Raw genomic sequence first — 26,811 nt, forward strand, 5'->3', positions numbered from 1 at the left:
GAGGGAGAGAAAGGAAGAGCAGAAAATGACAGAGAGACAGTGACATCAATGTTCACTGCCAAATCCTTCCAAACAGAGTGCTTTGGATGTCATATGCTCCTCAATACTTTACAAAATTAGCAGACGATAAAAGGCTACCTTGCCAAGTGTTTTGCAGGCATGTTTTAATCACGATCAGACCATTTGTATAAATCGTAGTTGCTCTTGCTGAATAACAAACTTCTAGTCAAGGTCAGTTCTGGTAGCTTGCTCAAAAATGACTTAACAATAATTGATTTCAAAAGTCAAATCATATATAGCCTTTCTTATAGCCCCAGCTGTAGTCAACTCATCTCCACATTGTGCATTACAGTTACATTTGGTCTGGACTGACTCGCCTCACTAGACAATAGTTCCCCTCAGGCAGGTTTGCAGCATTTCAACCTGACCCCTTCTTTTGAAATAGGCAAGCTGTTGTAAGCCAGTCAGGAATATGCTATTCAATCATGACTGTCATGTTCCATCTGTAAAGATGTACTTTGCATTCACATGATACTGGATATATCAAGGAACACATATCACACATGGAAAAATGAAAGTGCATGCCATCTAGTTCGATAAGGAAGCTGTCAGTCCTGAAATGAGTTCATGCTTTATGCAACTAAATAATTTGTCATGTGTAGTCTTTATGAAACTAAGTATCTACAGACATGAACAAGATTACCATCCACAGAGCCATGATGCTAGTATGGCTCAAAATGTTCATTATTAAACCAAATGTCAAGTCAAGTGAGAGGAAATTCCTGTATATTTAGGGGACAAACTACCTCAGCTTGTAGCTTCTTAATATTGGCCACCCACAAAGGTGTAACCAGGAACATGGCACACACAAATAAATAACACAGCTTGACCAGGCCACTCCTTTCCTCGATCCCAAAGCAAGTGTAACTCTGCAAACATTTTGGGAGAAACTAATGAGAAGTGACATGACAACTAGCAGAAGCAAGATGACACATCTACCCAACATTACTGTGGGCAACATCACTTTTTTTTCTTCTAATATCCTAAAAATACACTTTAAACAGGATGGGGAGTCTGCCAAAGGATCAAACAGGCACAAGTGGTGCACCAGCTGGTACCGTGGAGAATACCTTGGATTCCTGCAGCACAGCGACTGACGTAGCAATGCACAGGTCAAAGGATTAGTGGGTTTGTTAGTGACAAAGATGAGTAACGGGAAGGAAGAGGAAGGTAGAAAGCGGTTGCTTTTGTTTGAGGTCCTTTGAGCTGCTTTCCCACTGTACGTCACTGCTTTTTGGAAACTACTGAAATCTCTGATTGGGCTCAAAGAAATGAACTTTATTGCTTTCTTGAATGGAAGAAAACAAATATATTTAAGGAAGTTATTTTTCTTCCAAAATCAAGAGTAAATCAGCAGTAAAAAAACATCAAATAAATGTCAAAAACATATTTGTGTACATGCTTGGATGAGCTCAGTCCTGAATATGCTTTTCTAGTGCCAAAAATAAATGAGCTTCCCCATGGGTGCATCATGATTCCATAAGCTTACATATAATAACAACAGCATGACATGCTACATCTTCTCCTATAATTGGTTACCATTTCCTGTCCCCAAGGAGCCCAGTGTCAGTTGGTTGAATATGGCTTATTATTTCCCTCCTCTGCTCTCCTCTCACTGGATGTCTATCATCACACCTGAACAAATAAGAGCACAGCTCTGTGCATATCACTCCTGCCGGGAAACTCATACTGGCACAAAGACACAGTCAGTTGGCATGGATTCTCCTTAAGCCCCAGTTTAAAATGGTATCGACTTAAATCTATTTCGATTCTAAATTTATATTGTGGCTGGTCCAATCTGGAATTCAGGGGTCAACAAAATGCCTGCTTTCATTTAGAGGTTTGTCACTATATGTATTTTTACACCATAACCTTGGAATTGGTTCCATCTGCGATCTGGGTGGTTTTGAGATATTGCAGTTCAAAGTTTTCACATCCTGGTTACAAAACTAAGCAGCTAAACTGAAAAGCAGTTACTGGTGCAATGTGTAACTAATTGGGGACGGAATTTCACCTCTACTGCTAGGTCCTTATCTGAATTTACAGTCAGACACATTTTTAAGCGGTTTGCTCCCAAATTAGCTTCGATACGTTCTACCTGGACAAGTTGGTCATCATTGTCAGTGACCGAGTCATGGTCTGGTCTCTTAGTTACAGTCCTCATGTCTGCAATAGACAAGCTATAAATAGACAACAACACAGTAAAAAGCAGGGCGCAGAGTTAGCATCAGATCGCTAAAATGTTCAGCAACTGTCAGCTAGAAACCTGGGTTTATCTCAAATATGTACATATTAAAATGTAGTCTTCATTTCCACAGTAGTCGCAGCTTGAGTCACTAATAATAGCGATAACTCTTACTGACAACCTGAGCATGAGCTGTTTAATTAACATTAGCAAGTATAGCTGTGTAGTATGTCAGCTAATGGTAAAAATCAACATTTCAAAAACTACACTCATTTAGGTGTCATTAGCAAGACAGTCACTGATAATGTCTCTGATAAAGTTTGAAAACATTTAATTGAGCACCATTCTTCAGCTTGAGTACGCTCTCTTTTGCAATAAGTAAAACCATCCCGATCACCTTTTGTGCCTGCGCTTCAGACGGATGCGGTGAATAGAGAAATGTCCTCGGGGTGGACGACTATAAGGTTCATCCTGCCGCCTACAGCCACAGTGCTGCTGAAGGCTGAAGTGTCCCTGAGCAAGACTTTGAATCTCTTCCAGCTCCATGGGCACGGCTGTGTTGCTGACCCCGCTGTGAGGAAGTGTGCAACCAAAAAGAGAAGTTCCCTAAGGGAGACATGGAGGAAACAGAGGACGATTGTAGCACTGTCTGTTTAACCAGTCAGGAATGACCGATGGTGGTGTGATCAATATTTTACACGGCTGCTTTCCTCTGAAGCTCGCAAACAAAGTTCAATGTCTCCGTGTGTCGCAAAGAGTCAAAGAAATACAGAGGCAAAAAGATAAACAAGTACACATTTTGAGGTAAGAAAATAATATTTGAGTTCAATTATTCATCTTATATCAATCAATAACTGTGCTGGTTGAATTGGCCATACTTTGGCTCTGTGGTTCTCTCTGACAGTATATATGATGTTGCAGTAATTTCATGAAGTGTGAACTTTAATTCACAGAATTATGTTTTAGATCTTTAAATCTGCAATAACTGATTGGCCTCAACAAACAGAAGTAGAAACAAGCTGAAAACACAACATTATTATTACCTTTAAAGTTGATTTGGTGAACTTGTTAGCAAATAGTTGCCTATTTAAATATCAAGCCGGTGTTGAGCAACATTATCATTAATTTGAAGTTGTGTTCCTGGCCACAATGGATGATAAAACAATCAGTATACCTAATACAAACTGGTGAGTATTGTGATAATTCCCTGTAAGCTCATCACCATGAGCGACACCTTTCATAGACATGTAGTCATAATCTTAATGAAGATATATTGATTACAGCTGCTTGAAAAGACAAACGGGAATCTGCACAGAACCATTGTCAAATCACGGAAACCAGACTTGCTACAACCTTCTCTGTTTTCTCCTCTATAAGAGCAAACCTGGTCCAATAGGGTAAATGATTTATTAGTGACTCGGAAATGGATTTATAGGAAATTGAGAGGCACTGAGTGGATTGGTTGAAACGGGAGGGAGGGGTGGAGGGTGATGGAGGATGAAAGGAGAACCCAGGGCTGGACAGGACTTCAGATGGATGTGATGTCTGTGGAGCAGGTCTTCGCTGCTCCTCCCTGTCCATCATGGCTTCCTTGTGATGACAGAGAAAGTTTCTTTTTTTTTTTTTTACTTCTCTATCAGCCCTTCCTTATTCACTTTACCTATGATCAAACCTGGAGTTCACCAGTGCAGTCACAGTCATAAAGCAGTCACATTGGAGCACTGTTGTTATGGACTTATCACGAGGATGGACCCAAATGCACAGCAGTGGCACAGAGGTTGGTAGCAGATTATATAAATAATAATTAATTAATATCAAGATATGTGATGATTATAAATAATTCAATTATGACTTATAAACCCAGAAATTAGTATAAAAGAATGATGGTACTCAGCTTATGCCATAAGACACCATGAGTTTCAGGACTGGTCAGGAACACGATACCAGAGAAGAGGCGGCACCGGCAGAGCCACGAGGGAGAGATCTGGCGTGCAGGATTCAAAGTTATCGATCATATTAGTGGTATTTTATAAACCAGGTGAACTCCCATCTTAACATCTATCTTGATTATTTAATTTCACCTTATTTCACCAAATTAATACTAGTTAGTTACAGAATCGTTTTAATGCTCCCATATTTGAAATCGGTGCTATCTCAGCTGCAAAATGACAACAAATAGTTTGATATAAATCACTGAATAAAACCTGATCAATTAAAGATTGAATGAATCAAACAATTACACATTGATATCATGATATAGAGTCTCACCACTTAGTGCTCTATGGGTCATGAGACCAGTCCCTGAAAGAAATGTATTAGTTCAGGTGTCAGACATTTCAGTTTTAAAATATCTCGGTAGATGTCCGCTACACCGGGCTGGATGAGGGTGAGTGATGTGGGCAGCTGAGATTGCTCGAGGGTAGCAGACAGGGGAGCAAGCAGGCAGGCAGACAGGAATCCTGGAGCACAGGAAACCGACAAGAATGAGTGCAGGGTCCAAGAATACAAGGAAAACTCTACTCAACAAGCCGGGAAAGATAATGTACTGCAAACTGAAGAAATTATCAGAATCAGGTGCGAATGCATACAGGTGTGGACGATGAGCAGACCCAGAAGCAAGGAGAGTCAGGAGGACCACGCCCACACACAGACACAGACAATGAGAGACACGGGAAAGTGTTGGAAACACACGGGGAGAGGGGAACACAAGAACCACTAGGAAATAAGCAGGAGCACAGCAACGACTGTGATACAAACCCTGATTTTTCTCACTCGGTTATTAAATGCTCCTAATCGTTGATGCATTGCAACAAACTTGTTCTTATGAACCCACTTTCTTCGCTCTGTCATAAGGAGGATGTTATTCTTTCATCAGTGCCCGCTAACTACCGCCTTTCAGGACTGCACATTCACTTGAACTGTACAGGTGAATAATAGGTTATATCAGCCACTTCTGAGGGATAACGTCACCTGTAAATGCTGCAGAATGAACAATGAAAAGTCTCTTTTCCTGTTCTTGTAAGAGTGGCAGGACATAGCAGCCTTGCAAATCCACACTTTTTGCGGTGCTTTTACATTTTTTGAAAGCTCAATTTGAATAATAAGCTGAAAAGTGCTCATATTTATGGCTGCCGTTCATTGTATCCAGTTTGTAAAGTGATGAAGGAAAGGAAACTTTAATGTCTGATGCCGCTTAAAACCATTCCTCTTTGCTTGAATAAGACACGCTGAATATGTAAACATGCTCCTATATGAGTCACAGGAATCACATTCAGTGCAGCACAGTGATCATTTCACCAGGTTAAAAACATGTAAACACATGTGGAATAAAAACATCAGCGTTGAGTAGAACCAATTCAAGGCTAAAACAAGAGGATTAAGCAGCTCGTCCTTCATTTGCTCTATTTGGATTCATCTAGCAAGAGATAGATATCAGCTCAGCAATGTAGGTAGGATTTATTTATTTATTTTCACCTTTTATTTATTTATATGTAGTTTTAAATACCACCCACGTCTGCTCCACATTTCTCTTGTCTCCTCACTCGTTAAGATCTAGGCACTGCAGCATCGCAGCTGACAGTCTTTTTACCTTTGTGATTCATAGATCCAAAAGACTTACATACTGCATATTTACGCCTGTAAACATGGGTACATGGACGTTTTAGGCCTGGCAGAGGCTTTTGTATGTACAATGTGTATATCTGAGGGTGGAAAATTATTTCTCAATCTCTCTGAAACAAACAAAAACACCTGCAATCGATTGCCACAGGTTGGGATATTGTGATCAGTTCCAAATGGGGATTTTATGAATCACATTATGAAGCAGTTCTTAGTCTTGACATAATGACTTTGGGGATTTAAAAAAAAAATGTCAAAGGCTTTAACATTTGAGACATTTAAGATTGTGTGACAGAATTCACAGGCAATAATACTTACACAAAGTTTGAAACAGTTGAGAAAGTTCTAATAAAAAGACTTTGATAGCACGCTGCTGAGCCGCAGTCAAAACAATGAATAATCGTGATAGCTAATCATACCTGCAAGTTAAATCTCTTTCAGGCAGTCTGGGTTGATTCATCTAAAACACGGAAACTGGGGGATTATGATTACACTTTTTTTTTGTCGTTTGGATCGACTTGGGTCTCAGTGCTGAACCACAGAAACCTCTGTAGAGGCCAGGAAATGAGTCTGAACTGCAGCTTCCAAAAGGCTTCCCCTCTGCAACACATTCTAATCTGGAACTGCAATAGAATACACATAACACAGGAGAGGTGGTGTTAAAATTCAAAAATCGGACCTAACTATGATTCTGATCAAAGGCTCACAAATCATATTCATCTATGTTTATGAAGAATCTTTTGGAGACGGAAAAAAGAGAGGCATGAAAAGAAAGAAAGGGAGAAACAAATATCTACCTTGAAGTAATTCCGTCAGAAACACATGTGATATTATGTCAGTAAAGTCTCGTATTAAAGAAAATGTATGCATTAATTGTATTTTATTATCTGAAACAGAGGGAACTTATTTTTAGAACAGAATCAAAGCAGAATGACTTGCTGAACAAGGACATCTATGGGTGATAGAGTGTAATGCTAAAGCTGATTGTACCTTTTGTGCTTTATAAATTACAAAAATATAGGGATGCAATTTCACCAAAATTACATTGTAATAATAATATTTTGTTTTCAACACAACATTTCACATTTGCAAAACCTTTTAATTGTTTACTTGTCATATCTGCAAATGCATGCTCATGATATGTCGAACAAATTGTAGGCAACAAAAATATGTCTGAATTCAAGATCCAGGAAAAATAAATATAGGTCACGTCCTGCTGTCCCTTCTACTCTTGTCCTTACGGCTCACAGCTTGTATGATAGAAATGATTCACATCCTCCAATTTAATCTTACACAGAGTGGAGGAAGCGGGGATAGTGAACATTAACCTTACTTAAGCTGCTGTTTTTCTCGAGGGGATTTGGAAGGATTTTATTCCTCAATATTGAAAGGCGCTCTTCAAGTAGGAGGAGCAGACATGCATGGGCTAAAGCTACTTAGTCAAACTGACACACTACACTGCAAAATGTTTTTTTGATGTTGTTAAAGTACAAAAAGCCAAACGGTTATGAATGTGCTTTTCTTTATATTTTCTTCTTTTCCTTTTCTACTCAGGAATTACATCACACAGCACAAAGGCCACTTCTCATCTCTTAAGGCTCTCGCTCAAACCGGAAACACTGAGGCACCCTTTTCAGGAGCACTCATTTTCCGTCATCATGCTCAATCAGTGCAACGTTTAGTGGTTTTTGATTCTGATTCAAGAGGCGGCTTTGACCTTTGAGACCCTGGGCGAAAGATGAAGGGCTTCTAACAATAACAATGTTGCATAAAGAAAACTATTGGCTGTTGGCCCAAGGAAATGATTTATGAATGTAGCTTCATGTATATCTTAATAAAAGAGGTTTGTAAGTGCTGAGTCTTAAATGCCAAAAACAAAACAAAATACACCTCAGTTTTCCCTTTATGTACACACACTTAAATGAACTGTGAGCTTGCCGTCAGCAAATGATGTTTCCTATCAAACCTCACTCAAATCATTTTCTCTTCATTTGCACTATGACGTTAAACAAACGTACACGTCTTTAGAGCACCAGACAGTTTGTGAGATGAATAAATAAAGGAACTTGTTCTTTTTTTCTGAGCACATCCCCGTAGATCTGTCTAATGACAGCTGTGGATATTTAACTGTCTTCCTCAAACAGAACCCGCTCCAATCTTCATTACTATTGCATGCCCTATGGCCATTTTTACTCATCAACACTGCATTACATTATTTACAAACTGGAAACAATTCAAAGAGCACTGTACTACAGGACTGGGAGTCAGCCATTAAAATCCTAATCCTGCATTATGAATGGGTATTTCATTTACCATGCCATGTTACATTAAGCACCTTTATATGGTGAGGTTATATTTAAGGGACTTGTCCTTCTCTCAGGCTGCTCTTTGTTTTTTTGGAAGACGAGAAGAGGACAGATTCAGGACAAGACTTCTCTTTTTGACTTGTTCTGGCATCGGGCAAAGGAATACTTGCAAAGCCTAATGGGATTGAAAGAATTTCCAGCGGGGTCTACGTAGCTGCAGGGAGCCCAGAGAAGCAGGGACGGGCTGACAGACAGACAGACTCAATAAATGGCTGGCTGGAGACAACGTCAGTAAGATTAGCTGATAGAACCAGTGAGGAGATCACGTTACCGTAACTCAAATGACCCCGAGCACATGGTTCAGATAACAAATGGGTCTTCCTCCACAAAGTGATACTGATCACATCATACCTCTGACAGCTTTTGTTTTTCTGCGTCATGCTGGTATCTGACATTAAAGTGCTGATTAACAACCAAACATGAGGTGGAAATAACAAGAAATCAGCTGGCGAAGAGAGGCTCTCGCGCTGTACATCTACAAGTGGTAGGCTCGAGCCAATACTCCTCACAATTCCTTCAGTTTGGATCTGATTTTAAAATGCTTCCCTGCAGGCCCACTTTCAAGCCAGCTACCCGTGTGTGCTTGTTCAGATTTACATCAATGTTAGAGATAGAGCCCGCTCCTCTGATCTCCTCCATCAGAGGGATGAAAAGTGTGTACACAGAGGATAAACACTATAGGGCAGGCACAACCAAATAAATAAAAAAACATGTTTATCCCTCTCACCTCTTGTGGTACCAAGAGATATCCACTGCTGTTTTCAGACACCACTGTTATACAATGGAAGACAACGGAATTTTTGTTTGTTATGATCAATGCATCTTCCAAGTTACTGTAGATGATCAATAGACCTCACTGTGGACATTGGTACATCTAAATAGTTGAGAGAACAAGACTGAGAGTCTACAGCCATGCCAGCAAATATGTAAGGCTGTAACCTGTACTTGGCACAGTTAGCTCAACATGCTCAAAATAGCAATGCTAACATGCTGATGTTCAGCAGGTATAATGTGTCTCAGTTTAGAGTGTTAGCATGCTAATATTTGCTAATTAGCGCTAAACACAGCCTAAACTGATGGGAATTTTGCAGATATGTGCTCATAAACCAAAGTATTTCAATTTTGAGGGTGATCACTTTTGAAAGTAAATACAATTCATCGTCTGGGGGCATTGAATGTCTGTATCAAATTGCATAGTAATCCATCCAGTAGCTGGTCAAGTTATTTCGATAAAAACAAGAATGTTAACTCATGGTGACACTGAAAGAAAAGCCAGGGGATCTTTGGGATACAGTCTTTGGGATTCAGCTTCTGGGAACTATGAATGTGTATGACAATCAATCCTGCAGATGTTGAGATATTTCACTGAATAAGTGAAAATGTTGACTTGCTGGTGGCTCTAGACTAGGAATAGTCTGAGAACCATCTAAGGACTTTGAATATCTGGAGCAAATTTCATTACAAGCCATCCAATAGTTGAGATATTTCAGTCTGGACCAAAGTGGTAGCTCTTTTGACTGACCAACAGCCCAGCGTAGAGCCATGTCATGGTTTAGCATGTTTAAAACCCACCGGGACTTTTTAGAGCACCAAAAAAAAAAAAAAAACACTAATGGTTTCAGCTCTTCCCTAGAAGTTGCTACTCTAATCTGATATTGTGATTAATATAAGCCACTGATATAAAGCAGCACAATTAGCATGCATCTCAGTGATCAGACTAAATGCAGCTGTCCTGAAGCTGTGACTAAGGAGGTGAAATCTATGAGCCTCACTGTCACATAGAGCAAAAATGATGGATACCCATTTTACTTAAGAAAATATCACATCCAGGATGAGAAATTACAACTCTGGCTTTATTGCGGGGTAAATGGAATGAAATAGAGAACGGATGATGGCATATGTAGAGAGCTACGATGGACTGAGGCTCAATTTGATAGACTAAAAGTGTGCCACCACCGCTTGCAGTGTGGCAGGCAGAGCCAGAGGTGTGGACTGAGAGATTGAGCTCATGATTGCACCAGAGGTTCAGAAGGCCCTGAGCTTCTGTAACCAACACATCTGGTGCTGCAGGAAATAGAATATTAGCAGGATATGGCTGCAGAGGAGGGCGGGGCCCCTGCTGAGTAACGCACATTCAAAGGTGGGTAATTGCTTTGCAACATCTCAGTTGAGGGAGCACTTGTGGGTCAGTGGCAGTTCAAAGAGTTGGGAGTATGACTGCAACTCAATCAAGTACAAAATGACGGCAGTTTGGCCCTTGACCCAAAACAGATTGGAGCCAGGTTTGTCATTAATGACACATTGCTCATTGTCTTCTGGCTGTGCATCTTTTTATTCTTAGGTAATAGGGAAGGTTACTTCCCATTTCCAGATGCCAAGTGAATTCAAACCAGCATTGTACTACTGTGTGAGCTTTATGTGTATAAAGCTCTTTTGTTTTGGATGCAGCGCGAAGCCCATTGAGAGGTGCGAGCAGCATGGCAGCGTAGTCCATACTGCTCTGTTGGCTGTGCTTTCTCAGATCTACAGGGGAACTCCATTCCTCGTTAAACGACAAACCACCACCTGTTCTCATTTCATCTCTCCCGTCCTCGCTGTGCCTCTTGGACCGCTGGTGAAGGGCAGACACCCAGGTACTCCTTGAGGAATGGAGGCAAGTTTCCTATTCAAAACATTCCCCATCCATTTCCTGATGGCCGCCACCTGTTCACTCCCCCATCCCCCTCTTCCCACCACCACACCACATCCACACACACACACACACACACACACACACACACACACACACACACACCTAGCTCCCACGTGAGGGATGGGCAGATTGATGGGGGATGCGAGTGGATTGTCCCTGTCACAGGGGGCAAAGGAGGAAAGAAGGTGGGTACTCTGTGTTGCCGTATGGCCCCCAAGTTCCAGATGTCACTCTTTTAATGACATAATTATGACCGTCTTACGACTCCCCTTGGCCTTCAATCTGTACTGGAAACTATGCACAATGCACAGGCACACACACACTTAAACACGCAGAGTGCCTGCATGTTACCATTCAAAGTCAGTGTGCCTATGTCATTCATATTCATAATGCTGTCTTTCTGAAACATAGTCAATAGCTCAGGAAGCTAATTTATATTTCCTCCTGCTGTCAAGAAATATCACAAAGAACAGCACGTTAGCTGAAATAAAATCATATGTCAATGGTATAAAAAGTGAAGCACGAAAGAGCCTCACAAAGGGATTTATCTTCATGACAGCTTATCAATCGAATATCAAACTGGCCAGCTTCTTCTTTGCTGACACCCTGGAGCTGAGGCCATCTGGAATCGGCCATTTTCTGGTCATTAAGCATGCTCACTTCTTAAGAATCCTGAAGTACTCGCTTTTTTTCTGAAAGAGAGAGACAGAGAGACTGGTAACTCTGTGTTCACAGTTTGAACCACTTGTTTTGCTAAATTCTATCTTTGCTCGGTGTGGGAGAGACGCTGCTTTTGGAGGAGGACCGTGATGAAAGGCGTTTTGATCTGGAGGCATACAGCCCAACAGTGTGAGACACACAAAGTGGTAGCTATACCAAGCTGAAATTCAACAAACATGCACTCCACGAATACATGGGAAACTGTGACGAATGATCACAATGAATAGCGCGATGAGCTGTTGTTTCAGTGGAGACCTGATAATGATGAAGGCAGTCCCTTCTCTAACAGGTCTAATTGGGGTTCAGAGGCATCTAATGCATGATAGATGGAGAAGAAGAGGGTCTCAGTGGTATATGGCACCGCTGGCACGAGATCACAAGCGTTAATAGAGCTCAACCTTTCACTCTGGGTTGAAAGACATCTGTTGCCAGCAGGTGACCTCGGCTTTATCATTACCAGCTAGACCCACCGATGTTTTCCTGGCGTGACAATTTAAAGCGAAGTATATGTTTGCTGGCTAATTCATGCTGTCAACATCATCCCTGTTTGCACGTGAAAAATGGTTGCACCATGCAGCGCACCAGATGGCAGGAATGGATCATCAATCTGGGACAGCAGACACTTGATGGATGGATTCTCCAGAGTAAACAGTTTCAGACTAAGACCCACACTGAGAAAAAATTTGCTCACAAATGAGCACTTTTATGTCGACATTATGCACTGAAAGACTTGCAAGCGCCGTCTTTGACTATTCATGTTTTTGACTGAGGATTTACGGGCACAATACATAATCCAAATGGAAATAAGCAGCAGTCCCACCGCCAGAAATTAAAAAAACAAAGGATTGGAATCTGCTATCACTCCTAAATTGATTGTTTTTAATACAAGGACTAACACTATTCAAGAATGATCAGATGTCTCCAGGACTTAATGATATAATCGATATTTTCACAAACAGGGGTAGCTCGTAGTGATGAATCTACAGAGAGTTAATACCCAAATCTGCAGCTCCTTTCGGCTACATGGAGCTTTATAACGAGTTTCAGCTCATTGTTAAGCTGTCTGACCCACAACGTCACTGTATAAGTTTACCGTCACCGCTCTCTTTAAGTCTTTGTCTGCTGCAGAAGCCAGCGGTTAAAAAGCTTTTAAAATCCACTGCACACTTTGTGCACAGCACCAAACCTGCAGAGAGTTGAACATACGTGGAGCATTTGATATTAATAAACTTCATTTATACACTTTTCAAATCAAAGTCACAAAGTCCTTTACATGGTTGAAACAGGACTATTGTTGTTATGTATGTGTGATGTTATGTGTCTTCGTATAGCCAGGTTCAGTAACTTCCTGAAGTCCTGTTGTCTCCCTGCAAAAACCACAACCTGTTGTTTTTCCACTTTCTTAATTCTATAGAATAAATCATTCTAAGTTGCCTTTGGCAGAGCCAGGCTAGCTGTTTCCAGTCTTTATGATAAATTATGCTAACTGGCAGCAACTTCATATTTAAGGGACAGACATGTTAGTGGTATTAATACTAAACTAGCTCTCCTTTTCCCAAAATGTTGAACTACTTATATTTCTAAGTTAAAGGGCAATCTCCTAAAACCCTCCACTACCTTGGTGAACTTTTCATATTCAAATTGCTTTGTTTCCAAAACAAAGAAAATGTCAGTCTATAGTTGATACTTTTTGGTTTGCTATTTGCCCGAACAAATGAAAACAAAAAACACACAAAATACAAAATATCTTTCATAAGCAAATCATTCAAAACTATATAAAATACACTAACAATAAATGATATTTTTGTATCACAACTTCACACACACAACCAACAAATAGCTCTTTCATCATTTCAATCTTGATGTAAAGCAGACAATGTGCCGAGCATACCCTGGTCAACAGACAGGGCACATGAGTTAGTGGTTGTGCCACAACTTCTAGTTGTGTCTTGGCAATTAAAAAAAAAAACAGAACTGTAAAGATAAGACATGACAATTAGGAAGGCACTCTTCATAGAAAAACATTCCTAAATCCTAGATTAGTTTGCCAGGCCAAACAGCGCATGTCACAATGAAGCACATGAATCATTACTGAGACTCAAACTGAAAGGGAAAAATACGCTGGAATTTCTGTTGATTTTATCAAGATTTTTTTCTTTACTTTTATCATTTTAATGTGTGCTGAAACAGCTGCGGATTTGACATTTTGTCACCTGACAACTTACCTTCAAAGGCAAGAGAAACACTCTGGGTAAGCAGGCAACATCCTGGGTACGAGGCGGCAAAGTGAGCCGGCTGAATATCACAATGTTTGCAAATTCAAACCTGCTGAGATGCCGTGCCACGTCTTGACAAGTTGCACTCTTCAAGCAAAACTAAAATCTCTCGCACTAAATTCTGAGTATAAACAGTTTGAAGAGCTGCAAATTTAAAAAGAAAAAGAAGTAACAGTGGAAGGCAGAGAGGAGTCCTTTTATGACGGAGGCATCTCCATATGACATGCGACCACCAGTCTGTGCCATGAATAAATCATCCTGAACCGGGCAGAGTAAACAGTTGTGTATCTTCACCTCAAGATGCCTGGAGAGGCCTGTCAGACACAGTAGTTAACAAAGCCTACCTCCTCATCATCATGCAGACCGTATTTCAGCAGATCCAAGTCCAAACCTGACACCATTATCCTGCCCCCCCTCCTCCTCCCAACGCAGGAACTCACCCGTGTTCCTCCAGAGACGACTTAAAGTTAAAGCGAGGACGGTAGCACTGCTGCTGATCTTCCCCCAGAGTCTCCCCTTCACTCGGTTGTATTTAAAGACTGCCTGGGTTGTCTCTGTAAATTAGGCAACCAGCGCTCTGGGACTAGCTGCATATTTGTACCCACTGTGGAGAGAAAAATCACTGAGACCTCAATGATTCCATCTATTAACACACAACTGCAAGCATGATCAGGCTTGTGTCAAGTGCATCAGTGTCTCCAGGCTTTGGCATGATTTAAAATCTGCATGCAAGGTGCTCAATCTAGTCTAATGACAGTTATGCTTTCAATAAGTCATTTCATATGAGACCATACAAAGTGTACAAAGATTTTTTTTTTTTTTTTTTTTAGAATATAGTTTTTTTTATTTTATTTATAATTTATAATTGGCAGATACAAAAAAACTCTTGAACTGTATCCAAAGTGTGCAATAAATCACTGTTGATTTTTTTTCCAAAAGAAAAATACAAAAAGTCCATCTACTTTGGAAAGTTGACAGTTGACGACCAATGTAAACTGGAGTGCACTGGTAATCCTACAAAGGGTTTGCTAATCGCTACTAATGCTCTTTTAACCGACTACAGTTGTTAGATCTGCTTTGCTCTCCCAAGATGAAAACCAAAGTCAATATGTGTACATACATCTACATTGGTGTCATTCTATTTCCCCGTTTTGTTAAATACACGAAAAGGCAATCATATCCGTAAGCAGCACAAATGTGTAAAACACATTAAAATGAAATACGAGTTTTCAAATTGTACCAAGATGTTCATGTGAGAGTAGGTAAATCAAAAAAAAAAAAAAAAAAAAAAGGAAGGGAGGGGGGGGCATTTTTTGAAACAGTGTTGTAAACAATCGCCTTCACTCACGGAGATGCACACAAAAAAAAAAAAAAACAGAGCTTGTTAAGTGCTAAACAGCTGTTACTAAATCAAAATGCTTCAGCGGTCTGAACAAGCGTCAACTTCTGGAATCAAACATTGGAGGCAATGACCCTTAATAATTAACTACACAGGTATTGAAAAGTCACAGCAACGCCTTATGAAACTGCTTCCTGCTTGGCAAAATCATCTGGTGACAAATTGCAAATTAAAACGGAAAAATGCAATTAAAAGAACATTGTATTAAAAGAGACCAACATTAATTTCACATTTCAACTGAAACAAATACACACACACACCCCAAAAAAAAAAAAAAGAAGTTTCAAATTTACATCCGCGTTCTTGCCATGATCCAATTCCTTGACAGCCCATGAGCATTAGCAGAAGGCTTTGATATGATGCTGGTGCCTTACCCTTTATATCCCACAGATATGACAAAAACAAAACAATCTTGTTTCAAGCTAAACAGTTATATGAACACATAAGGACAAATGTGTGACTTTAATTCTTTTTTAAAACTGCCATCTGAAGGAGAACTCGAGGCAGGAGAGGATCCAAGCATGTCAACGGGAGAATATTCAAGTGCAAAAAAAAAAAGAAAAAAAAGAAATGTGACAACGTTGTTCTTGTGATTCTCATGCTTTCTGAAAACTGGTCTGCAGGCGAAGGATAGAATGGATACCTCAAACAAGCGTACATTCCTTTTGTACAGCCCCCCCCCCCATCCCCCCAGACGGCAAATGTCACAAAACAAACTCACGTGAGGATTTCTAAAAAAGGAAAAAACATTTCTTGTACACAGAATGTCCAGCCGATGTATGTGGCAGAACAGCGTCCCTCTACACAGCCGAACACACAACCTAGATCCTTCATTCCTATACAACTCAAAGGGTTGAAGCTTTAAGTCTTTAAACATGCAACACCATTCAAAGTTCCTATCTAATTTCTGCTGTGCTAGATTCACGGTTAACTTCCTCAGACGCCGACACTTCCAGCGAACTGAAACTAGAACTATGCACTAACGACCTACCAAAGCTGTCTGAGAGACCATTTCCCAAATACGTTTTTAAAAATGGACACCGATGTCAAAAAAAGATGCTCGTTCATGATGTGAAAAAACACAATTCCCTGTCAAAGTATCCGTATAAAGCACTTGCGTAGCTTACTGTGTGCTCTTCCCTTTACTCTGGCACAAACAGCCAAGTAGAGACGGTCTGTGGGGGAGTGCAGCTCTGTGGGGACAATGTGAAGAAGCAATGGCAAAAACTTGCCCTTGAAACTTATATGACACTAATGATGCCGCGCAGCTGTGATATAACTTTTTGCCGTGTGCCCGAGACGCTGGCATCACTCCCAAGACGGCGAGGAGGACTTAACCCTGGCTTTCCCCAAAGTCCTTTTACCTAAGCTCACACATTGTCGGGGCTTCGTTGGTTGTGGGTCCAGCTCATTACAATCGACTACAGGTTGCAGGTTAACTGAGGGCCATTTCCTTTACTTATAAGCGGCCTAAGGTAAATGTGCGCTAAACAGCTTTTTGCTCAGAGTTGCGCTTCAGCACACTTTTACTGTGACATCCTCTCATTTAGAGTGACCCTACTGTGCCCTTAGCTGACCGCCGTTCCCACATGCAGATACAAGCATTACAGATAGTGACAAAGTTGTTAGGCCTGAGCTGCGGTGCAGTTTTTTTTGTAACATTCCTAATGCAGAAAGATTCAATGATTATTGGTAATATTTCAAGAAGGTTTATACATCATTTTGATGCCGTTTCTACAAACGGCACGTTAAAATCCAGCATGGTCAGTACCTTTAGGCTTGCACATTATATAATGGCTACATGCAGCCATACTATTTAAAGTTACTTCTCTTACCAAACTGTTAAAGCCCTCTCACAGACCGGCACATTTTGGACATCTTTTGCACCAACATGTTCATATTGTGGGCCTGGTTTTTTTGGATTTATATGGTGCTGTGGTTAGTGTTTCCATGTCTATTAATGTCCGTGTTTATACAAATGAAAGCAGGAAACGTGACTCGAATGTAAAGGCTGCACCAGGCTAAGCGTACTGAAGCACAACTGGATTTGTAAAAAGTCAGCTGTTGAGTCAGAGAATACCTGAGGAAGAAACTGCATCCACTGGACAAGTAGATAAGTTTGTAAGTTAGAAAACAATATGGTTAACGTAACAATCATAGGTTGGCCATCACCACTTGGTAAAGTATGAATGCAAAATGATGTTCTAATTTGTAGTTCGGTCATGATGAAAACAATTTGACGAGTAATAAAAAGCAAAAGATGATCAAAATAGGTCAGTCTGCAGACAATTTGACATTTGATTTGAAAAACTTCACTGTAGCAATACTTTTTCATCTTTTAAATGTACAATTTGGAGGATAAAAATGAAATTAATTTTGAAATTCAGCACGTTTTTTTAATTTTTCGTCCTATAGGCTCAACTTTAAAGCAGATGGCAATTCTTTGAAAACCTGCTCTACTTGCACAGCTGGATGTTACACGACACTAATGTCTGCACTTAATCTATGCAGCTAAGACAATTTGGCTGTATCCCTATTCTATACTTCTGCAATAGATTATGTGCTGGCCTATGTTTATGGAAGTACAGCCTCCTAAAACCAGCAGGGAAAACCCATTACAATGGAATGGAGGACTTAACATCGACAGAGTCACCTGGACACAAATCAAGAGCCACCAGAACCAATCATCTCCAAACTGTGGTCGTCTGTAAACCTTCTTGAAATCTCTTAACTGAACACAAAAGTGCAAAATTGCTACCACTGTCCTATCTCTGTGTCCTCAGTAGTGCTTCTCTTGCAGATAATCTTTCATCTTGTTCGGTAAGGGCAGTTTCTGGATCAGATCTATCCTCGTGTATTGCCTAATGACAAAGCGACAGAGATACTGCAGGGAGCGCACTTGCATAAACCGAGATACTGGGTTGGTTAGTCTGACGGGGTAGGTTGCAGACCCTGGTAAGCGAGACCTGGAATAGCAAAAAGCTCCATTCTCAGAGTCTCTGATAGAGTGTTCGATTAAGTCAACGATGGACGTGTGTCCCTCCACGTCAGGCTGCTCGTAGAAGCTGAAGCGGCCATTGGAGTGTTCAATGCGGGTGTGGAGGGTTTTGTTCTGTGACCTGAAACTCAGGCTGAGTAGGTACCTGTCATCTGAGCTGTCTCTGACCAGGAATGAGCCGTCGGCCAAGTTGACCAGCTTCTCCTCAGCCTCCCAGCGTGTGATGGGGCCCCAGTACCAGCCCTGCCTCGCCAGCTTCTTCAGCTCCTCTGTCAGACTGGTGACGACCATGGGCCCGTTGCTCTGCACCGAGTCGTACACCCGACTGACCCCGGGAGCCGAATTCGGGTCAAAGTTGAGGTGGTGTCTTACCCTCTCGGCTACCTGTCTGTCCGAAGAGCTGAACCCTGAAAAAGTCCTTGGAATACGTCCATTAAGCATCATGGGCAGCAGGAGCGGAGAGAGGGGAGGTGGGACCTCGACTCGAGAACTTTGGAGCATCACACCAGCGGAACCAATGAGAAGACTATTAACCGAGGCTTCCATGAAGAGATCCGGAGGCAGCCCACAAACCAGCTCATGTTCCTCCTGTCCCTGGTCTGTGTGGAGGGACGCGCTGTCTGCTTCAGTCACCACCTCCATAGGAGAGGAGCTTTCCAGGCAGAAAGAGTGGGACCCTTCTGGGTACATTCCCTCATCTAAAGGCATCGTGTACTGGATGTAGTCCTGGGGAGTCAACCCCAGCGCCACAGGCACGTCATTTTCATCGAGATTTAAATGCAGCTCCCCGTTTTGTGGCTGTTGGAGATGCTTTAAGGATCCTGCTTGGTCCTGAAAGAGCCCTTCTATTTGAAAATCATGAAATTCTTTTCGGACACCATTTAAGTTGGGACTGGGGCTGGGAGAGTGAACCATGGCTTTAACCTTTACCTCCATCTTGATGCACGCTTCATCGGAGTTTACGGAGCGCAGAGGCCACGGTGAAGGGCTATAATGGTGACTACGTAGGGACGCGGATCTAAGGGGTCTCTGGGCTTTCACCTCGTTGAAGCTGATGGGCACAGAAGAGGAGGAGAAGGTGTCGTCATCATCCACTGAGCCTATGGCAGAGGAGCTGCCTTTTACTTTTGCCTTCTGCTTAGCAGACAGTCTCCTCTTTAGTGATCCCATCAGGCTCTCGCTCTTTGAGCGGCTCTTATTCTGGCCTCCTTTGTCCTCTTCACTACCAAGGTCACAACCAGATAGCTCTTTGGTGTAGCAGCCCCCAAAAAGTGACTCTTCCTTCGAAAAATCTGGAGTCACCGAGGGCTGCTGGAGCATGACAAAATCCCCCTCCTCTTTGCCCTTTATGCTGAGGGACTTGCGGATGGTCTTAAGGCTTATCTTCTTCATTCTGACAGGCCCTCCAAAGTGGGGGCATGGGTTGGCTCTCCTGGTATCCTGATGAAAGTACTATCCACAGTGTCCTCCCATCAGGCCGCACCAAACAAGTCATGCATACAGTGGAGCCATCAAACCCTGTAGAAAGAGCAATAACAAAATATTAAAGATATTAAATTATAGTCATATTTGTTCCAAATAAATACCTCAAACAGTCAATGAAAAATGTTTCATTGACTGTTTGAAGTCTATGATCAGACATTAAAAGATTGTTACTTTTCCAGGTCATATTCTGCTCGGCTTGTGCTACGGCACTGTTTGCCATAGGGTTAGTTTCCTTGGTTGTTTTGGCTGTGTGTGTTTAGATCACTGCCCTGCGGCATTGTTTACTGTGGAACATACAAAGTTCCTCAACAGCCTTACAACTAAAAGCCAGCACTTCCTACCGAATTTGCTAGGCTGTACAGCCAAACAATAGAAAATATATCACAGTTCCCATATTCAACGCCCATACTGTAATGTAATTCATGACTATATTAAATGAACAAAACACATTTATCAAAGAAAACAAGATGAAAACTGTATCTAGAGACATGTGCCACTTAGACTTGAGCTATATAAAGCTGCTTGATATCAAGACAGCTGCAATCTGATTACTCACCATTATGTGCAGGAAAATGGTGACTCAGTTGGATGGGTCAAGTTCCACTTCCACCACCTTTCATTTGATGCTATGAAAAACAAAGCCAGTTAATTTAACAAGTTCCACATGTCTGGTGTACACTTGATTTTATACGGTGATGACACATAAAATGCAATATATATAATGACTTAACACAGACAGCATGTATACATAAAGTCAACGTTAGCTAGGTATGTCCTGACCTGGCAAGGCCTACCGTCACTACAGCATGCCTTTAGCTTAGCTACGCTGGTCAGTTTGTGACTTTAATGACATTATTCTGACACTGTCTGCACAACGACGATATAATAGGTAACGTTACACTTTAAATACTAAGGCCACAAGAAACAATATGGTTAATCGATAAAAGTTGCCATTTTGACAGATGTTGGCATGCTCATATGCTAACATCAAATAGCTAACAACCAGTGAACTAGTTTGTTAGCATGTCTACTTTCCAAGTAAATCTGTAAACATGTAAATATATATGTATATATAGAGATGGACATTATATTATCTCCTACCCGGTCACTTCTGCTTGTCTCACTGGGCAAAATAACCCAGAGGGGATGGCATCTCTTCTACACAAGACGTTCATGAAAGGTTCGCTTCTTCACGATTGTTGGCTACTGTTAGCTTGGCTAATATTAGCTTACTACTAAGTCAATCGGCTAGCTTTGTTAGCGTTTGCTGTCGAAAACATTACCGTTCGCCTCCCTTTAATCAACTATTACACCCAAAACTAAAGTATAAAGCATTATTATGGCTGAATTAGGTTCTTCTCTAAACGTGCCGGTTTACATTTCCGACTAGGATGACACAATAAGGTGGCATCTCTCTGGCTAGGTTGGCTAACACTTTGTAGCTGACGGCCTCTTCCTTTGTTGCCTGTTGAATTGTGGGAGCAGAATGAGATGTAGCGAATCAGCAGCTACAGCAAGTGTTTACGTCCCAGAGGCAGAGCAACCCAAACACTGACAAATCCTGTATATGTTTTAACTAAATAAATAAGGGGAAAAAATACTAAATTTAAACAAACCAAGCATAAAAAAATAGTTTCACCTCATCTGCAAATTATTTGATTTACAACCAAACAACAGATCATGCTTTTTCATATCACATAATGTTGTCATTTCAAGACCTGTGGTTGGAATGCTGTTTATACTTAAAATGGCAATCTAGAAGATTTTCATTGAAATAAATATATGTTAAATCACTATCTCTGAAGGCGTTTGAACTTATTGTAATATTTATACATTTGCAGTATTACAAACTAGGTGTAAAATAATTCTGTATTACCGTTTTCTCCAGTTTTCTCCACACAAAAAAAAAATAGAACTATGCAAACAATTCAGAAAAATAGCATGTAAGTATGGAAATTCAGATGCAGCCCAAGAATCCAGACTTCTAAAACTTCTAAATCAACCAGGGTTTAAATCTTAAGGATTGCCACTTGGTTATAAACAGGATCAGTAATCAGATCCCATAAAGCTAAACTTTTTTGGGTGGTGAAGTGACACACACCCTTCCCCAAATAACCCACCACTGCATGCTATTGAGCAAAGCATTTCACTATAACTAATGGGGCTACTCAGTTGCTAAAAGTAGAAGGAAGTGGTTGTGCAGGGCAGCTGAAGCAATGTGTTGCTAAAACCATGTTCTGTGAACATCTGCTGAGTTAAGATATAAATTAAATATGAAGACATATGGCTTAAATCAATGGCTGACACTAGTGCAGTATTGATAGTCTTTCTTGAGTGTTGAAGCAGAGGATGTTAAGATGTCTCATTAAATATCAATACAAGAAATTCAAATAGGTCAGAGATTGGTAACAAATAAATAGCAATTAACTGAACACGAGGCATTGCAAAACTAGAAACAGAGTAGTTGCTGCAGGAAGTTGCCTATTCACAGTCCCTGAAATACTTTTCTTTTGTAAAAATTACTGAATATTATTTTTAGCAAGGTGCTGCTACACTCCCCCAGACTGTTTTCATAAGGATACTGCAGCATGGGAAGAGTTAATGTGCCATGAGTGGGATGTCTAATAAAATACCCATTTCCTTTTTCTTAATTGTCCGAAGTCACTAATATGTATTCCAGTCTTTCATTTGATCTTGTCTTGAATGTTTTTTGTAGAAAAATATGACACTGAGATATTTTCAATATGTATTCATTAATTTATCCAATATTCAGTTTTTGTTTAACCAAGTTCTGTTTAGACTGTGTACCGCAGCTTCTTATGAAGATACTTAAAAGTAGGCTAATTCAAAGTTAAAGCTAATGGATGAAACATATTGTATGTGTTAGTTTATTTTAGAGCAAAGAATGTATGGTTTGTTTGTTTGCTTGCTAGTCACACTTTACAGCTCGTATACAGTACATGACTTTCCTCCAGTGCAATAATCAGGATTCCATTTCCCACTATATCAGATAACTGTAGAAATATCAACCACTATGTTTATTTCCCTGAAGCTTGCTGTGTTTAGCCTTCATGCAGTAAGGGCTTTCTAATTTGTATTCCAGAAACATCAAGTTGGCTCTCCAAGTATTTAAGTATTTGATACAGCAATTAAAACTTGAACTCTGAAATGATACATTGGTTGCCTAATTAGTGTCAGTATTGTTCTGAAGTAAATTGTGTTTACCACAGCCAGGCTAATTTGATCCATATACTGAACATTACATTGTTTTTCCACACTGTCAAGTGTATGGCAGTCCTTCCCCAACCTGCTTAGGGCAGCTGTGTGCAGACAGGCTCTATGCAAAGACTCTAATTACCAGGCCCTATTAGGGTTGATCAGGCTGCCTTCACTTGATGTGTTGGCACAGGAGGGGAGGGGTGGCGTAGGGGGAGGAAGGAGGGGTGGCAGCGCTTAGATATAGCACCAAGGACACTGGGAAGCAAGGATGCAATGTTTCTATGAGCTAAATTAGACCTGACAAACAAACTTTAGTCTGGTTGATATTAGTTGCCAGACAGGGAAAACAAGTAAGTATTCAGCTGGGGGCATAACCCACACTGTGTCACGACAGGATAAACAGAGTTACCAAAGCATGCTGTTTAGATTTTACATGAATGGAATCTAAGAGTGAAATTGGGATTGCGTATCTGCATGATGTCCAACACCTCAGAGCACAACATGAGGGCCTCTGGAGCCCCTCTCTCTCTCTCAAGATCAATATTTCCAAAAGGATTTTAATTTATTTTTAAATTCTCGACTGGAGGTGGAACTTTGTGCACACGGAGTGAGGCCAAACTGTTTAATGAGATATACCTCTACATGGGGAAGCTCCTCGCACCTCATGTTAAATTCAAATGAGCGCTGTATCAGCCATACATTATTTGCAAAATATGTCTGTGCCGGCTTCAGTTTAACTCAGTCCTTTGACTTGACTCCTTTACCGATGGGGGATTGTCGGGGGCCCCTCTGTGCCCATGCTCATATCCTCAACACTTGCAGCGGAGCGGAAGACGGGTACAGCAGGCATGTCAAAGAGTGACAGTGCCAGTGGGACCACTTGGGTTTTGTTTCAGGGATGACGGTAGAATAACTGCATTTACTGTATTGTAAGGATGTTGTCTACACCTCTGCCTCGGTTTGGTGTCGTTCACTTGATTTCAGTAGATTCATTTATTCATTTTCCTCTTTTTGTCATCGATATTTAAAAATCAATGCTTGTCCCATGCTTGAATCAGTCCATCATATCACTTTTTTGCCTCAGGTAAGAGGTCTTCTAATATAGCGCATTAATTGCTATTACACCAGCTGCATCCACACGCAATGTAATGACTCAGATATAGAGACTTGAGCTCATTTCAAATGCCTGGTTAAAACAATGAGTCAATGTTCCATGCTTGCCTATGTTTAGGGGGTCTGATATAGTGAAACATCACCCTTGAGTTTGTATTATTCATTCTGGAAGTAACTGCTTGTATTTTTTTGCTGGACAACTACAAAAATGATTATATTAATAAGCTAATTTTTCCTTGATTTATGCATGAAACCAATCCTTTTGCCCAGCAGCCCTTGTGATGCATTTGGTGATAGATTTACTGTACATCGCTTATTTACTGCCGCTTCGTCACATTTACATTTACAGGCACGTTTAAAGTCCTTAAATATGCAAACATGCATGGACTGTATGAAAATTATTAGAAAGGGTCAGAGAAGGGTATTTTTTTTGACCTTGTCAGTGGAAAAAAACTACACAGTTATCCTACTTTTCTAGCTACGTACAGTGTGTTATCTCTACCAATTATCTCCAAAATGAAACGTACATCAGCAGCATAGTGCTCCATGACTTCTGTCTGTTGGCCAATGTGATCAGGCGTATGATGACTCATAATCGGCTTTAACCATTGTGAGAGTCCAGAAACTGAGATGCTTCAAGAGTAAATCTGGCTTCAAAGTATTTAAATTGGCATGATTTCCACTCAGAGATCAGGCTTACTTTCATTAACCGCCCGAGGTGATTTCTGGCAGATGAGGTATTGAGCCTGGTTTAAAATAAATGACAGATTATGCATAGGATTTAAAATGTTAAAAATCCTTAAATTCCATTTCAAAACAAAGGCTGAAAGGTTGAAAGTTCAAAACACAAATATCTCTTCAAACTTAATATGTAGTTATATAGCTTAGAGTTACAAAAATGTTTACAAGGCTATATATGGATAAAGGGATAACTGCAGTTTTTAGGACACACGGGAAAACATCTGTAAAGACATCTGGGAGAATTGCATACCTTATGTCTGATGGTCAAAAATGCAGGGCTGAAAGACATACACCATACCCCATGTTTTTTATTTATTTAAAGTGAAGTTTTGCTTCCTGTCTGCAGCCTACTAACAAATGAAAGAAGACCTCCTCAGCAAAGAAGACCTCCTCAGCTTTTTGGATGTCAGAACTCTCACTCTGTATTTTCATTGTACAACTGCAGAATATCAACAACATTCATACAAACTCAGTCCTATATACTGTATCACAGCTTGGGCAAACTGGAGTACATTTCTTAAACTTCTCAAGTCAGACCCCTTGGTAGGTTCATCAATATGACGCATACTGTGCAGACAAACTCTGTTCCAACCCACACAACTTTGTTTTACATTTTGATCAAGGTGCAAAGGTTTCCAAACTTAACAAATGTGTCACACAAAATTACAGGGATATGTGTAAACAATAATTTTCTATTCATCCAAGCATCTTGTGTTTGAATATTTGTCTCATTGTGATAGAAGCTCTAGAACAAGGACGTGATGTATCTCGAATTGAAGCTGCTTAAGGAAAATGTCATGATATTGGTAAAACATGTGAAGTATGAAGTAAAAAAAAGTAATGGATCTAGGTGACAGTAGAATACAGCACACAGCCAAAATGAATTATGGGCTTGAATCCCTCTGGAATTCTCAAAAGATGTCATTATATCACTATCATATCAAATTACCATTTGCTAAGTTTGTTAATTATCACCCTGTCGGCTGATCATATCCACGTCACATCTCAAGTGTGAGATCTTGTGCAATTGGATTGACTTACACACAGAGTTTTAAAAATAAGTTATGCCTGCACTTGTGTTAAGAGGTGATGCTCATCAACTTTGATTTTTGAGAACATCAATGTTTGAGAAGATTAATTTAATGGCAGGATAATGTGGCTGCTGTAAAAACTTTTTTTTATATATTCAAGAAATGGAAAAGTCTTTATTGATTTTGAAATATGCCTTAAAACACTGAGGATCCTCGCAAGGAAAATTGCTTCAGCATGTTTAACATTTCAAAAGATCCGACGAGAGGGATACGCCACAAATTGGCACATCAGATATGTCACAAACACTGTTTAAAGAACGGCCCACCTACAGACAGGATGCCTACGAACATTATTTGATCAGATCTACTGCACATGTTAGAGGGTCCTTGACAAAGAGATATTAAGTACATGCCCTAAAAAGGTTTGAGGGCTGCTTGTGTCATTGCTGGTGGGAAAGGTGTTAGAATAAATAACAAACTAGTACAATGCAACATACCTCCAGTCATTTACAACTATCACAACCCTTTTGGTTGGTTTTGTAACTGCTGTTGAGCTTTGTCTGACTTTTTTTTTTGGCTTACATGCAGCTGCAATTTGAGCACAAATCATTTGTGTTCTCTCTGCACTTACATTGCTGCATGCTGGTTTCAAAGTGCTGATTAGCAAATATCTCTGAAAATGCTGCACTGTTTGTATACATGATTGAGTATAGCATACTTTCCTTTAGGTTCTTACTCTATTGTGTCTACATTCACTCTGTAAATGTTTCGTGGAAGTGCATCTATAACTCTGCAGTGTCACAAAAAGACAAGACAAAAAGTCTGTCCCACACCTCTTGAACGCACCCTGGTCCTCTACAGGAAGTGGACTCACGCTGGCGCGTTTGTTGAAAACAAACCCGGGCAGA

At 40.5% G+C, this 26,811-nt stretch overlaps 1 protein-coding gene across 1 annotated transcript; it reads right to left on the reverse strand.

Annotated features, from left to right (window-relative positions):
• Nucleotides 1-15,862: 15,862 nt before the first annotated feature.
• Nucleotides 15,863-21,364, reverse strand: socs6a (suppressor of cytokine signaling 6a). Its single transcript, XM_031850513.1, has 3 exons — nt 20,901-21,364; nt 20,356-20,425; nt 15,863-19,832 (listed from the first exon to the last, which is right to left on the reverse strand). Exon 3 carries the CDS (start codon nt 19,704-19,706, stop codon nt 18,096-18,098), a length of 1,611 nt encoding a protein of 536 aa, XP_031706373.1. The 5' UTR covers nt 19,707-19,832; nt 20,356-20,425; nt 20,901-21,364; the 3' UTR covers nt 15,863-18,095.
• Nucleotides 21,365-26,811: the final 5,447 nt, after the last annotated feature.

This window comes from Anarrhichthys ocellatus, unplaced genomic scaffold (assembly GCF_004355925.1).
Source record: "Anarrhichthys ocellatus isolate YVR2014 unplaced genomic scaffold, GSC_Weel_1.0 scaffold10, whole genome shotgun sequence".
Classification (NCBI taxonomy): Eukaryota; Metazoa; Chordata; class Actinopteri; order Perciformes; family Anarhichadidae; genus Anarrhichthys; species Anarrhichthys ocellatus.